The sequence below is a fragment of the Vulpes lagopus genome, chromosome 10 (genome assembly GCF_018345385.1).
Source record: "Vulpes lagopus strain Blue_001 chromosome 10, ASM1834538v1, whole genome shotgun sequence".
Taxonomy (NCBI): domain Eukaryota; kingdom Metazoa; phylum Chordata; class Mammalia; order Carnivora; family Canidae; genus Vulpes; species Vulpes lagopus.
Window position 1 is genome coordinate 94,854,594 of NC_054833.1, and position 13,706 is coordinate 94,868,299.

Here is a 13,706-nt window from a genome sequence, read left to right on the forward strand (position 1 = left end):
GGGTGGAGCCGGCACAGGGCAGGAGACTCGCCACCATCGGGCAGCAGCCTATCTATTCTACAGCAGGAGGAACACATGAACTTTTTAATCAAGATAGTGACCAAAAAATGCAGGAAATCTCGGTGTCAGCCTCCAGAGCGGTGACTGTTCACCTTGGGGAACCCTCAGAATCACAAGGCTGAGCGCGAATGTGGAGTTCTGGCCTCGGCTCCCAGGGACTCCCAACCTGCAGGCATGGCCAAGGCCAGGGATCTGCATTTCCCATTTCCCACATGATTTGCCCACAGATGCTCCAAACAAATCTTGGGACCAGTGTCATTGAACAGTCTTTGCAGTCCTATCTGGTTGGGACCAGCCCTCAGCAGCCAAAAATCACCTGCTCAAACCCCGACACATCAGCCACCCTCACCCTGGCCCCACCGAGCCCCCGCCTGGGAACGGCATGCCAGGCCCAGCAGTGTAGACGCCTGGCTGTTGTTCCTGTCTATCTCTACCTCTTTGTATCCCCTCTGCACCAGACGCACTGGCTCTTCTGGAAAGAAGGGCAGAGAGGGGTTTGTCTCAACTTGGGACAGAGCAAAAGTGAGGGCTCGTGGCACCAGGAGCTGGCCTGGAGGGAGACCTGCTCTTCTCTGGACCCCAGGCTGGCCTTCCCAACACACATGCTTTTCCTTGGCTTTGACACACAAACAAGGCCCTCGGTCACTAAATTCACTTTGCTTCTCTTTCAATCCTGCGGAGAGAGTCAGGATTTGGTGCTACTCTTTCTTCCAGGCCTCTCTTGGCGTCCCCAGTCTCTCCTCCTAACAGATGGAGGGGGGCCAGGCCCCAGGCTTCCGCGACTGTCTGCAACCACAGGTGCTTGGTTTTATAGCTACTTCATTTATGGCACGTGGAAACCTCTCCACTTATGGTAACCACGTAGCTTCCTAAACTGATTTCCAGCTTTCAAAAATGAGGCAAATAATAGGATAGTCTTAGGTAAACAATAACGTGAGTGGTACAATCGATGAGTCTAGGGAACAGTCTTAACTCGATGTGCGTACACGGTGCATGCAGGTTATGCACACACACCCGGCATCATTCTGCACATATGCCATCTCATTCAATCCACAGTCACTGAAGAGGTAGGTGTATAATGGTCCCCACTTCAGAGCTGGGGACAAAGAGGCACAGAGAGGTGTAGCCCCTTGCCCAAGGTCCCCAGCCCCCAAGCACACAAATGGTCCCTGGAAGCAGGCTGCTGTGTGCATATGTGACATGTCCCCAGGTGACACTGTGGTCCCAGTGACGCACCGGATCTGGCTGGTCTGCTCTTCAATGGCCTCCACTGCACTCTCCACAGAGCTCAGCAGCGACTGGATCTGATTGGCCGTCTCCTTCAGAAGAAAGCGTGTCACAAACTGGTCCACGTGGCTCCCGCCCTCGTACACCTGCGGAGGGAAGGGAAGGGCCCAGTTGGGAAAGGGGTCAGAGAAAGGATCTAGGTGTGGGGTCTGGCATAGAGCTGGGTGTGCGCTTGGGGTCGGTGTCTCTGCCTCACAGGATGAAACAGGGACCCTGGCACCTCTTGCATCTTGGACACTGTAGGGCTCCTGCACCAGGGTGGGGGCTATGGATTAAGAGATGGAGGCTGGAGCCCTGGCTTCACCACATACTAGCTCCTGACCTCTGCGACCATGAGAGGAGTCACTCTAGTGTCTATCTTACAAGGTCACACAGATGACTGGATGACAAAACGTAGAGAAAATGCTCAATGTGGGGTGCCTGGGGGGCTCAGTCAGTGAAGCATCTGCCTTTGGCTCAGGTCATGATCTGAGATCATGAGTCCTGAGATCAAGTCCCGCCTCGGGCTCCCTGTTTAGGGGAGTCTGCTTCTCCTTCTCCCCTTGCTCCTCCCTATTGCTCATGCTCTGTCAAATAAATAAATAAAATATTAAAAAAATAAAATGCCCAACGTAGTACCTGTCATAGCAAATAATGAATTGTAACTGCTATGATAAAGATGACAATGACGATGTTGATATGGATGATGCCACCATCCATGTTGATACTAGTAATGATGATGATGACGATTGATGGTGGTGAGGAGGATGGTGGGGATGAACATGACAGCAGTGATGATGATGATGGTTGTGGTGGTTATGAAGGTGATGACAATGACTATGATGGTGACAATGAAGACAATGACACCGATAATTATGGTGATGGTGGTGATGGCAGTGGTGATGATGATAGTGGCAGTGATGGTGATGAAGTTGTGGTCGTGATGAAGATGATGGCAGTGACAATGACCATGGTGATGGTGGTAATGATAGTGGCAGTGATAGTAAGGATAGTGATGGTGATGAAGATGACAACAGTGATGATGGCAGTGACGAGGACAGTGATGTGGTGGTGAAGACGATGCTGGTGGGGGTGTTGGTGATAAGCAAGCTCATTGGTGGTGATATTCCTGATGTTCTGGTTGACAGGGATGAAGTATGACACAACCCCATTCCCCTCCTTCCTCCAAGAAGGATCCCTTGGGCTCCTGACCCTTCATGATGCAACTCAGAGAAATGAAAGACTCAAAAGCAACCAGAGAGGTTCAACTGGCTCCTCTCCAGAGAATGCCGGAGACTTGGTCTCAGAAGGAGGGAGTCAGTGGAGAACCTGGGGTGGACTGAGAGAGGAGGATTCAGAGGCCACGAGGAGAGGAACTCTGGGGGAAAGAAGGAGGAAGAGAGTTTCCACAGACCTCCTCTGTGTTGTGAGAATCTCCCCTTCTGTCAAGAGTCTGCGACAAAGACATTTCTCAAGGCTTTAGGATCCAGCTGAGATTCCCTTGGCTTCGGAAGGCTTTCAGGGGCACTGAGAAGGTTCTGACTTGGCTAGGCCACACAAGGACGGTAAGGATCCAATGGCACTGTGTTGGGGACGCTGAACCCCAAAACCCTGTGCAGCTCTCCCACCTCCTCTGCCAAGACCCCACCCTCCCGAGCCAGCTGCCCAGGCTCTGGCAAGGCCAGGGAAAAACCGGGCTTTCAAGGAAAGCAAATTAAGCCATCCATCACTCTGACTGGGAATTAATTAGCAATGAGTGTACAAAGGAACCACCACCAGAGACAAGAGAGGGAAACAGAGGTAGGGGTGGGAGAGGCAGGCACACGCACAGGGAGGTGTGTGAGGGGGACATCCCATGCCAACGCTGGAGACGGGCCCCGACACACAGTGAATCTGTGGCAGAAGGTAGATGAGGTTCTGGTCACCTAATGCATTTCAATTATTGATTATCCTCCCTAGCAAACGGCTGAAACCGTACTCAATCCAGGGATCAATGGGCCCTGGACAAATGAATGGCCGACAAGAACAAGAAGCTATGGTGTGGTAAGAAATTTAAATGCAAAGAGAAAGCCTGCTAAAAGCCAGCGGGCAGAAAAATGAGTTGAAGTAAGTGTATTAGAAGCAGCCAGACCAGTGGCTGAGGTTGCAAAGACCCACAAGTGTAACTGCTTAGCTGAATTCCAAAAAGACAAGTTATTTTCAAAGGAATGAACATGCAGCTTTCACAGATTTCTCCTCCACCATGATCGATGCCTAAGCCAAGAGACAAACTCCACAGATTCCAGAGGGAAAGGATCCGATCTGGGAATTCTGTACCCAGTGGACACACGGCTCATCTGCATGAGGCACTCAGAAATCTGCAAACCTCGGGGCACCTGGGTGGCTCACTCAGTTAAGTGTCTGCCTTTGGCTTGGGTCATGATCCTGCTCAGTGGGGAGCCTGCTTCTCCCTCTCCAATAAATAAAATCTTAAAAAATGAAAGAAATCTGCAATTCTTTGAAATGCTCCCAAATGAGCACCTTTTCAGCAAACAAAGCCGAGAATTTCCCCTAAAAATCTAGGGTCGAGTCAAAGAACTCTTGGGACGCCCGGGTGGCTCAGAGGTTGAGTGTCTGCCTTTGGCTCAGGGAGTGATCCTGGAGTCCCGGGATCAGGTCCCACATCAGGCTCCCTGCGTGGAGCCTGCTTCTCCCTCTGCCTGTGTCTCTCATAAATAAATAGATTAAATCTTAAAAAAAGAAAAAAAAACCAATAAAACTCTTGATTAGGGAAATTGTGAAAAGAAGTAGCAGTGATCACTCAAATTAAATTTCACGTTATAGGGCAGCTCTGGTGGCTCAGTGGTTTAGCGCCGCCTTCAGCCCAGGGCATGATCCTGGAGACCTGGGATTGAGTCCCACGTTGGGCTCCCTGCATGGAGCCTGCTTCTCCCTCTGCCGGTGTCTGCCTCTCTGTGTGTGTGTCTCTCTCATGAATAAATAAATAAAATCTTTTTAAAAATTTTCACGTTATAGAGATTAGGAAATGAAAACATTAATCAATAATAGGTTAATTTTAATCACATTGGATTATGTGAATAAAGAGGGTAAAAGTATGGAAAAAACATCTGGAAATCTCAAATTTCCTTTAATTGCACAAAAGGAAGTGTTTTTTTACTAGCTAGGTATAAAAGGATTCAGAGCGCTCCTGCCCATCTTAGAAGTCGCCAGTGAAACGAAAGCTACAATATTTACCATAGAAATCACAATCAATACTATTAAGAAAGCTGACCATCCAAAGGTAAAACATCAAGGGGACAAAGGAAGCACACAAGATGGGAAGCCTAGAGGATAACAGCTGTCCTGCCGGAGCAGACAGCCAGATGACAATAAAGACAAGCAGACAGCAGCCTGAGCACCTCCTGGAAACACACACTCCCAGATCTGACGCAACCAGATCCAAACGGAGGCGCCTCGAAACCAAAACAGCACCAGAAGACTCACAAAGAAAGGTTTGTGCAAAAATCCTGCCACCACATTTGGTCAAATGAATGGGACAAGCTGCAATATTGCTCAAAGACGGGATTTAGAGGCCACAATATCGCACAAGATAAGAAGGGTCAGAACAGGATGGGGAAATCTTGCAGAGCAAGGGCAGGATGTTACCGAACCCTCATGGCATGAGAGACAGCAAAGTGCCATAAACACGGCGATGGGGATTCGGATGGACACAGCCACTTCACACAGCACTTTCGCTCCAGATCAAGAGCCTTGCACGGCTCGTATTCTCTGACCCAGTAATTCCACTTTTGATCATCTATCCTGAAGGAATCATGCACATGTGCATAAAGGCTTATGTCCCCAGGTTAGTATAGTATTCCTAGCAGCCGAAACCTGGTAATAATCTATTATGCCCCAAACAGAAGAAGAGCAAATACATTTAAATATGAATATTTTAAAAGATGCTTCTGGACAGCTTAATAACCCAGGGAGTGTTAAAATATTAGGCGGGAGAAAAGCAAAAAAATAAGTTATTGTACAGGAATGATATTAAGCATATTAAACACACTTGGGAACAAAAGGCTCAGAGGCAATGAAGTCATAAAGTAGCATGTTATCAGTGGTGAGGACCAGTGGAAGTTAGAAATGATTCAAAACTCTTCATACTTTCCTCTATTTCCTAAATTTTGCAAGTTGACCGACCATGTACCATTTATATATTAAAAACACAGCAAAAGTCCATATGTATCAAATAACATGACCAAAAAAATTAGTAAAGGAAAATATTAAAAATAGAGAGATTAAATACTTTAGTGTGACAAAATAGCTCATCACTGTGCCCGAGGATAAATTAAACAATAATCAACAGGGATGGAAAGCACATTGTCAGGAAAGTGTGAAAGTGCTTAAAATGGCCAAGAAAGATTACTGGGTCTCCTGTCTGGTATGCCCTCTGGGCTCACAGAATCTTCCTTGTTTTGGAGCTACTTTTAAAACTCTGCAAAATGTAGAATAATGATGATATTGCAAATAATTCTCATCCACAGAAGCACACATGAATTTTGACTGGCAGCACGTGAGTGACTGTCACTGGGCACAGTGGCTAGTTCTGTATTTATTCACAAATTCATTCCAGAATTCCCGGTTGCTTCTAAAAGATGGTGTGTTCTTTGAATTTCCCTTTGAGTTTGCTGTGACATCTTACCCGTTCTCACACTAATTCGGGAGTCCTTTAAAATATTCATATTCCCTCTACAGAGAGTAGAAAGGTAAGACGAATAACAAAAATAACTCTTAACTTTATTTTGATTATTCAGTCATTGAAATAGGATTGTAAATTAGGTCGTGAATACCTTTTTATTAAATTAGTAGAGACAACATAGTACATGATATAAAGATTTTGTGTGAAAAACCGTACACCCAACCCAAGTAGATATAAATGAGTGATGTGAACTCTGTATTTCTGGGATTAAAATTATTGGAGAAAATTCTTATCTTGGAGACAAAAAAAAAAAAAAAAAAAAAAAGCCTTGTGATTTCCTGAATTTGGAAACCAAACTTAAGGAGTGACTGGTGATGTTATTCACACGTGTAACATAAGCAAAAATGCTGGGGCTGACAAAAAAGAGAGAACACGTGCATTTGACATTTGTCTGAGAGACATGGTGTCCCTTCTTTACAATCGTGTCTTTACAATGCATCTTTTAGTCATACACACGTCCTAATCCAGAAGGGATGACATTTTCAGATTTCATTCTGGAGAGTACAATGCACATCTCCAGCATCCATGAGGTCATTATTCAAACCACTCAAGTCTCACATCGGGCTTCCTGCATGGAGCCTGCTTCTCCCTTTGCCTGTGTCTCTGCCTCTCTCTCTGTGTCTCTCATGAATAAATAAAATCCTAAGAAAAAAAAAAAGAAGGTGCAGCAACCACCAGCATGAGGATGTAGGAAGAAGGCAAAAAGGCTGAAAACTGTAGACACAGTAGAAAATATGGGGAAATTTAAAGAAACGTGTCAAGGAGCTGATTACTAGAAACTAAAAGAGGCAAAACCAAGGCGCCTGGAGGGCTCTGCTGGTGAAGCATCCGACTCTTGATTTCGGATCAGGTCATGATCTCAGGGTCCTGGACCGAGTCCCTTGTTGTACTTGGCACTCAGTGAGAAGTCTCCTGGAGATTTTCTCTCTGTCCCCCTCTGCCCCTCCTCCCACTCTCTTTCTAAAATAAATAATACAATTTTTTATTTTTTAAAAGATATTATTTGAGAGTGAGCAAGTACAAGTGGGGGGCAGAGGGAAGAGCAGGCTCCCTGCTGAGCAGAGAACCCGGAACCCTGAAATCATGACCTGGGCTGAAGGCAGATGCTCCACCATCTGAGCCACCCAGCTGCTCAAGTAATAAATCTTAAAAAAAAAAAAAAAAAAAAGGAAAAACTGTCTAAGATTTTTAAATGTAGCAAAACAGGATAAAAATTAAAACGAGGCTTGAGCTATAAACGCAGATGTTTTGTTGAACTTAATCTTCATGAAGTACCTGTTCTGCCTCAAATAAGGTTTTAGATTTAAAAAAATTCGACAACATACTATGCATGACTGATCACGAAACCGAACGCGTCCACGCCAGTCTGATTTAACACTACACTGAAATGGACACAAAAAAATAAAATGCTTCACTGAAACTAGGATTGACCTTGAAACATCTCTGAAAATATTTCCCTCCCCTGCTTAGGACCTCGACCCTGGCCTCAGGGATACCTTCTCTCTCTTTTTGAACAGATAAAGGATTCTGTGATAGAGAAGCTGATTCCCACCCAGCAGATACTCAAAACCACCTACAATTCACTCCCAAATGAAGGTCCAGCCTCAATGTCCAAGAGAGAGAGCAAGCGCTTGGCCAGCGGGAGGGCTCGGGTGCCAGTCGGGGTTCATCACAGGAAGGGCAGGATCCTTCAATAGGAGAGACTCTAAGAATAGAATCCACCCCATCAATCGCTGAAGAAAAATCACGTCATCAGAGATGCAATTTAAAAAATTCACTACCACCTCCTAAGATGAAATTCAACGAAGGAAAGGCAAAAATACATATATTTTTTAACAGGCTGAAGAGGATTCTAAAAATAAGATGTGGTATTAATATTGTCATTAGTGGAGAAATACAGGAGAGAGGCACTTGAAAATCACGAGCCAAACAAGGATGCGTGACGCAGGAGCAGCACGGGGCCTCGGAACGTGGGGGGGGACACGGCGGGGCGGGAGAGAGAGGGGAGAGGACCACAGGCCAGGAGCGAACAGGCAAGTGCACCGGATCCCACCTCAGGCCAGCACTGCCGACTGACAAAGCCAACGAGGGCGCCTACGGGGCTCTGGCGGTGAAGCGTCAGCCTTCGGCTCCGATCATGATCCTAAGGTCCTGGGATCGAGTCCCGCATCGCGCTCCCCGCTGCTCAGCGGAGAGTCTGCTGCTTTCTCCACCCCTTCCCGCCTGCCTGCGTTCTCTCTTATTATCTCTCAAATTAATACATCTTAAAAAAAAAAAAAAAGTGCAAATGTGTCAACACAGATCGATGATATCAGTGAAGCATTGGAAATAATCAACAAATTGCATTTCTACAACCAAAACTCTGCCAACAAAAGGAATGCCCACCGCTGCTGCAGAAACCAACCATCAGCGCCAGAAACACCCCAAGGCTGCACTGAACACGGCGTGCGCGCTCTTTCCGAGATCGGAAACTCCCAAACTGGCCCGAGTGGGGTTGGTAGGTGCCAAAATCCTCTCCCCGATGGAGAATTAGGTGGCCCCTCTGAAGAGTTGTGACCACAGACCAAGAAGTAACTGTGCACGGCAGTAACGCCTCAAGATGACATTGCAGGGAAGTGCCTCTGCCTCAAGGAGCCCCGGGGGGACACAGGCTATCGGGAGCAGAGCTGGGTTCATACTCTGGTCCCCGCAGGGATTCCAGAGTCTGGGGTCTCTCCACGCTCCCTTGCCACCCACCGCCCACCTGATACGTTCAGAACGTCCAACAGAAAGTCCAGGCAGATGAACAATGACAGGCAACTGGTCTTACACAGTCTTTAAAATACGCTCTGAAAATCCAAGACTTGTGCTAGCAGGACGCGAGGACAGGAATGGGAACGTGGGTTCGGGGAGGTTCGGGATCAGGCCTCGCTCTCCTGAGACCTACAGGAGGAAAGGGATTCTCTGATCCGTGCAGAGCAGTAACTGCTACCATTTGACAAAAAACGTCGTCTTGCTTCTGTCTGGGCTAATGATGAAAGAGTCACCTCTGCTCTGTGCCAGGTGCTGTGCTAAGCAGCTCAGAGACCTTAATGAATTCATTCCCCCCTGAGGACCATAAGGTAAACACTGGCTGCATTCCCCAGACTGAGAAACTGAGGTTCGCAGAGGGAAGCGGCTGGCTCAGGGTCCTTCAGCCAGGTCTGCATCCTGCTCCCCACTCTCTCCCTGCATGCCTCGCTCAGTTGCTATCCCCCTCCCAGCTGAATGGCCCTCCTGTCACCCCTGGGCAGGTGCAGAGTCCACAGCCATGCCCCAGACTACCCGCCAGGTCCCTGCCTCAGCGTCTCCTCTCATTTCAGCCAGCAATGTTTCGTTCAGCCAACGGCCATCCAGCTACAACTCTGCAGGGGTCCCTCTTCTGAGCCTGTTTCCATAGCTGTGAAATGGGGCTGGTGACAGTGGCAGTGACTACCCCCAGGGCCAGCCATTGTGGGTCTCAGCAAGCTCTGTGTGCACCTCTTCCCTGGATGCCTACCTTTTCAGCAGCCGCCGGCCCAGTGGGGTGCAGACCAAGGCTGGGGGAACGGGCTGCCTCTGCCCATGAACTTCAACAGAGACTGCACGACGCCCAGCCCCCACCTCGGGCCTGGCTCCCTGCCTTCCGTCCTCCTCCAGGGCCCACGTGCCCACAGGGGTGACGGGACTGTGGACAGAGCCGCTGGGCCACCTCCGAGACCTCTCTCTGGAACACACGGGGGACCCTGCCCTGGGCCTGCTCCCCACATTCCTAATGGCCCTGCTGCCTGGACACAGTTCTCACGCCAGAGGCTGAGTCAGATGCAGATGCAGGACCCCATCCTGTAACTCTGCTACAGAAGGTGCCAGCCTGCTGGGTCCCCCACCCATCCCAGGATGCCGGAGGGCTCAGCCAGGCCGCCGCCCCCTCTCTAGGACTACGCACCTAGACTCAGTTCCACACAAGGGCCTCTTGCTCCAAACCAGACACCACAGGACTAGGCCATTCGCCAAGCCATTCCATCCACTTCACAGTGTCTATCAGCCCTCTCTGGGTGCCCCGAGGAAAGTCTACCCCAGAGCCAGACCCACCCAAACCCTCGGCATCACACATCCAGGGCCCCTTTGGGTGAGGACATCCTGGAAGAAACCAAACCAGCACTGAGGCCCTGGAGCCCCAGGGGCCACCCACACCCTCTCACCTTCTTGGTGTAACCCATGGCCTTCAAGACGGAGTGATTCAAGGTCTCCAGGGAGGCCAAGACGTCCTCGTAATCCCCCATGTGCTCCACAAAGTAATCTGACGGAAGGCAAAGCAAAGGTCAGGGGCAGAGGATGAGGAGGATCCCACCTGTGCCCCCGTCACTCCCCCAAGTCCCATCCCGCCACCCTGGTCCTGGTCCATGCAGAGCTGGGCACCTACCACACAGCTCCTTGGTGTCCACGTGGCTGCAGAGAGAAGGAGGGAGACTTGGGTCAGGCCTGTCCCGTCCCACCCGCCCTCCCCCTCCGCAGTGTGCACGGCCGGGCTGGTGAAGTGCCCGCCGCTCAAGTGTGTGCGTGTGCGCACAATCTCTCTCTTTCTCTTTCTCTTGCCCACCCCACGTGCTGGGCTGGCCCTGTGAACCCTGCTCTGCAGGTGAGGCTGCAGCAGGTCAAGGATGACGCCTCTCCCAAGGACAGAGCAGGGACCCACACCTGTGTGTTCTCTGGCCCCACCACCACTCACTTCCTCTCCGTGCCCCTCCCCACCCCCTGCGTCACAAGCACAGGGGACCCGAAACACGGCTAGGCCGGGGGCTGGGAGAAGAGAGGGAACAGGACAGAAGGTGGGGGGCCCAAGACCAGTGTAGGCTGCCCCGGGGCCTCCCTATCTTTGGGTCCTGGGACAGCCCTCCTCGTCCCCACCCTAGCCCTGGTGCCCCGCATCCTCATTCCTACAACTCAAGAGGATAATGTCCTTCCTCGGAGGAGACTGGGCACCAGAATGCCACCCATGCTGGAGAAGCTGCGTGTAGCAGCCTCAGAACAGAGACATAGTGGTGCGGGGTGCTAGCATCAGATGCCGGGGACCTGAGTGTCTGTGCAGGTTCTGATAACCTGGCCCTTTCTGGGCCACAGTTCCCTGAGAGAGGAGGGGCTGCCCTGGGTTGGAGAGCTCCTGGAACCCCGAGTTCAGTAAGATGCTTCTACGTTCAGAGGCTTTGGAAGCCCTGTCTCGGAGCTTCCTCCAATTCACATCACATATTAGATATTCTGATAAGTCCTGCAGAAAGGAAGCTTGTGTAATTGTGCTTAAACTAGGATTTTACTAGTACTTTCTGATCCATGTGAACTGTTCTGGGCAAAAAACCTGTTTAGCATCCCAAAGAATGAATGGGGATGCTGGAGAAGATAATACTAAAGTCTTTAGAGTTCTGACCTTCTGTGAGGTCACACACTCATTGGTTAAACTCTCCAACCAAAGCCTCCTTTCCCACCTGCCCAACACAAAAGGCACCATGAAAATGAGTAAACCAAGAGGCTTGTGCTTAGCCCTTTCAGGGCTCCCTGGGGGCACTGCAGGAACCACTCAGAAACCTCCATCTGTTTGCAGAACCAAAGCCCTTCACTGGGTCTATGGCAGGAAGGGCAGGAAGCCATTTCAAGTGGCCTTCCCCGGACAGGGACACCTGCCCACCCTGGTCCCCAGCCTGTGCCTCCCAGGACACTCTCAGCCCCAACCTCTGGTCCAGGCCATCACTGATTGTGCTGTGTCCCTTGCAAGCAGGCCTGGGGGCAGCTCCTTGTCCAGACCACCTCCAGCCTGTCTCAGGGGACCCCAACTCATCAAATCTGCTCCAAGCAGCACCCTCGGAACTCTGGTTCCCAGTGGGCCTGTGTGGGCCCGAGGAAGGTGACCGACTCAGGGGAAGAGAAGGGGGCTGGGCCTCATCCTGCTTTGGGAATCCTGTGGGGGTGGGGGGCAGGGGGTGAGGTCGTGGGGTCGCGTACCTGTGAGTAGAACAATAGAACGAGCACTTTGCGTGACTTAGGGATGGCTTAGGCCAGAGTTTTTAGCTCTGAGATGCAAGTTCCGGGGGTTACAGTGGGGTTTAGCTAGATACAGAGGAGTGAGGTTAAAGTCAGAGCTAGGATTGTATCTGGTCAGTCTGGTTTAAGACAAGAGCCGTGAGATCAAGGTCACGGAGCTCAGGTCGGACTGCGGAGGAGCACCAGGTGCCGGGGTCAGAGCTAGGCTGAGTCGGCAGAAGGTGGAGGCCAACGTCCCCTGTGTTCATGCTGCAGGATCGAGGGTCTGTCCCTTCTTAGCCATGTGTGCTCAGGAAGGACAAACTGCCAAAGCAATGCCAACTGCCCACTTCCCAGGTCACCCCGGCCAGTGGGGGGCCAAACAGATCCGACTTTCGGATCAGTGAATGTGGGGATGTTCTGGATCTCCTGTTCCTCCAAGGGAGTGGGAAGGAGAGACTGATGCCCTAGCTGAGGGGAAAGACGGTCCTCCCCAGACCCCCTGGACGCCCCAGCGACCAGGGCTTCGCTCACTTGGTGTTGTCAGAGTCGATGGTGTGAAAGAGATCCTCCAGTTCCTTCTCATTGAGGACGCCATCTGCGAAAAAGAGCTGGAATTCCTCCAAGGACAACTTCCCATCGTCTGCAAAGTAGGGAGGAAGAAGGTAGAGCAGCTGGTGTCTAAGCGATAAGACGTCCCCCAAATCCAGACAATTTCCAAATCAACAGATAAACTCCGGCCAGATCATCTCCGTCCACCCAGCGAATGCCCAACTAAATGAGGAAACTCTAGTTCACAGAATATCGCCGACTTATCCGGCTAATTCCCAGACCCACACCTCAACACCCACTTACAGATAATCCCCAAACTGGCAACCACCACAAGCAGCAGCGAGTTTGCCGGGGCTCGTCGCTGATGCGCTCAACTACGGGAGAGCACCTGTTCCGGCAGGTGCACCTCTCTCCTCATCTGCCGACCACCTGCAGCTGGGTGCGGTTTAAGGCGGCACCTGCACAGAGGCCACGGGGTGTGATGGCCATTCTCTCTTGCTTCCAAGTGCCCCCCATACTTGCATGCTCTCCAACCTCAGCACCCAGGTCCTGACTTGGGGGAGGGACACCCCCCTCCCCTCTGCCCCTTCCTCATGACAAACTTCGAGCCCAGACCTTCATGCGGTCTGATGTGCAACAGCTGCTGACACTTGGCAGGGAGTTCTCACCCCGCCAGAGACCCAACCGTGAAGACGCCAAACCGCAAGGGAGGGAGGCACCCAGGCTGCCCAGGGCCCAGCACGGTCCCACCCTCTGTTGCACCTCTTCTCCGTCCACACACAGGACCCCTGGGCACCAGCATGTGTGTGGGGGGCAGTCTCCTGGGCGGGGGGCGGGTGGTCACTGAGGGAGGGGCTCACAGCAGAAGGGCAGTGACTCTGGGAGAGGCAGATCCCACACTTCCACCCTCAGCCTCAGCAACTTCCTTCCACCTGGGCACACCTGCGGAGCTCCTGCAAGGACCTCCACCACCCCCTCCTCAACCATCTCAGCCCAGCTCCCTGCTGCTCCTTAAAGGAGCCACACCTGTGGGGTGGGGGCCGTGGGAGTCAGAGGGAAGGAAGCCCCCAGCCCCTCA

At 51.0% G+C, this 13,706-nt stretch overlaps 1 protein-coding gene across 2 annotated transcripts in view; it reads right to left on the reverse strand.

The window, feature by feature from the left end:
* Positions 1–13,706, reverse strand: part of NECAB2 (N-terminal EF-hand calcium binding protein 2) — a 29,351-nt gene that overhangs the window by 8,777 nt on the left and 6,868 nt on the right. For both annotated transcript variants that reach the window (XM_041772052.1, XM_041772053.1), the window contains exons 3-6: positions 12,611–12,719; positions 10,488–10,513; positions 10,267–10,364; positions 1,297–1,433 (exon numbers count right to left, since the gene is read on the reverse strand). In XM_041772052.1, the coding sequence (XP_041627986.1) occupies positions 1,297–1,433; positions 10,267–10,364; positions 10,488–10,513; positions 12,611–12,719 (370 nt within the window). The remainder of the gene's footprint in view (positions 1–1,296; positions 1,434–10,266; positions 10,365–10,487; positions 10,514–12,610; positions 12,720–13,706) is intronic.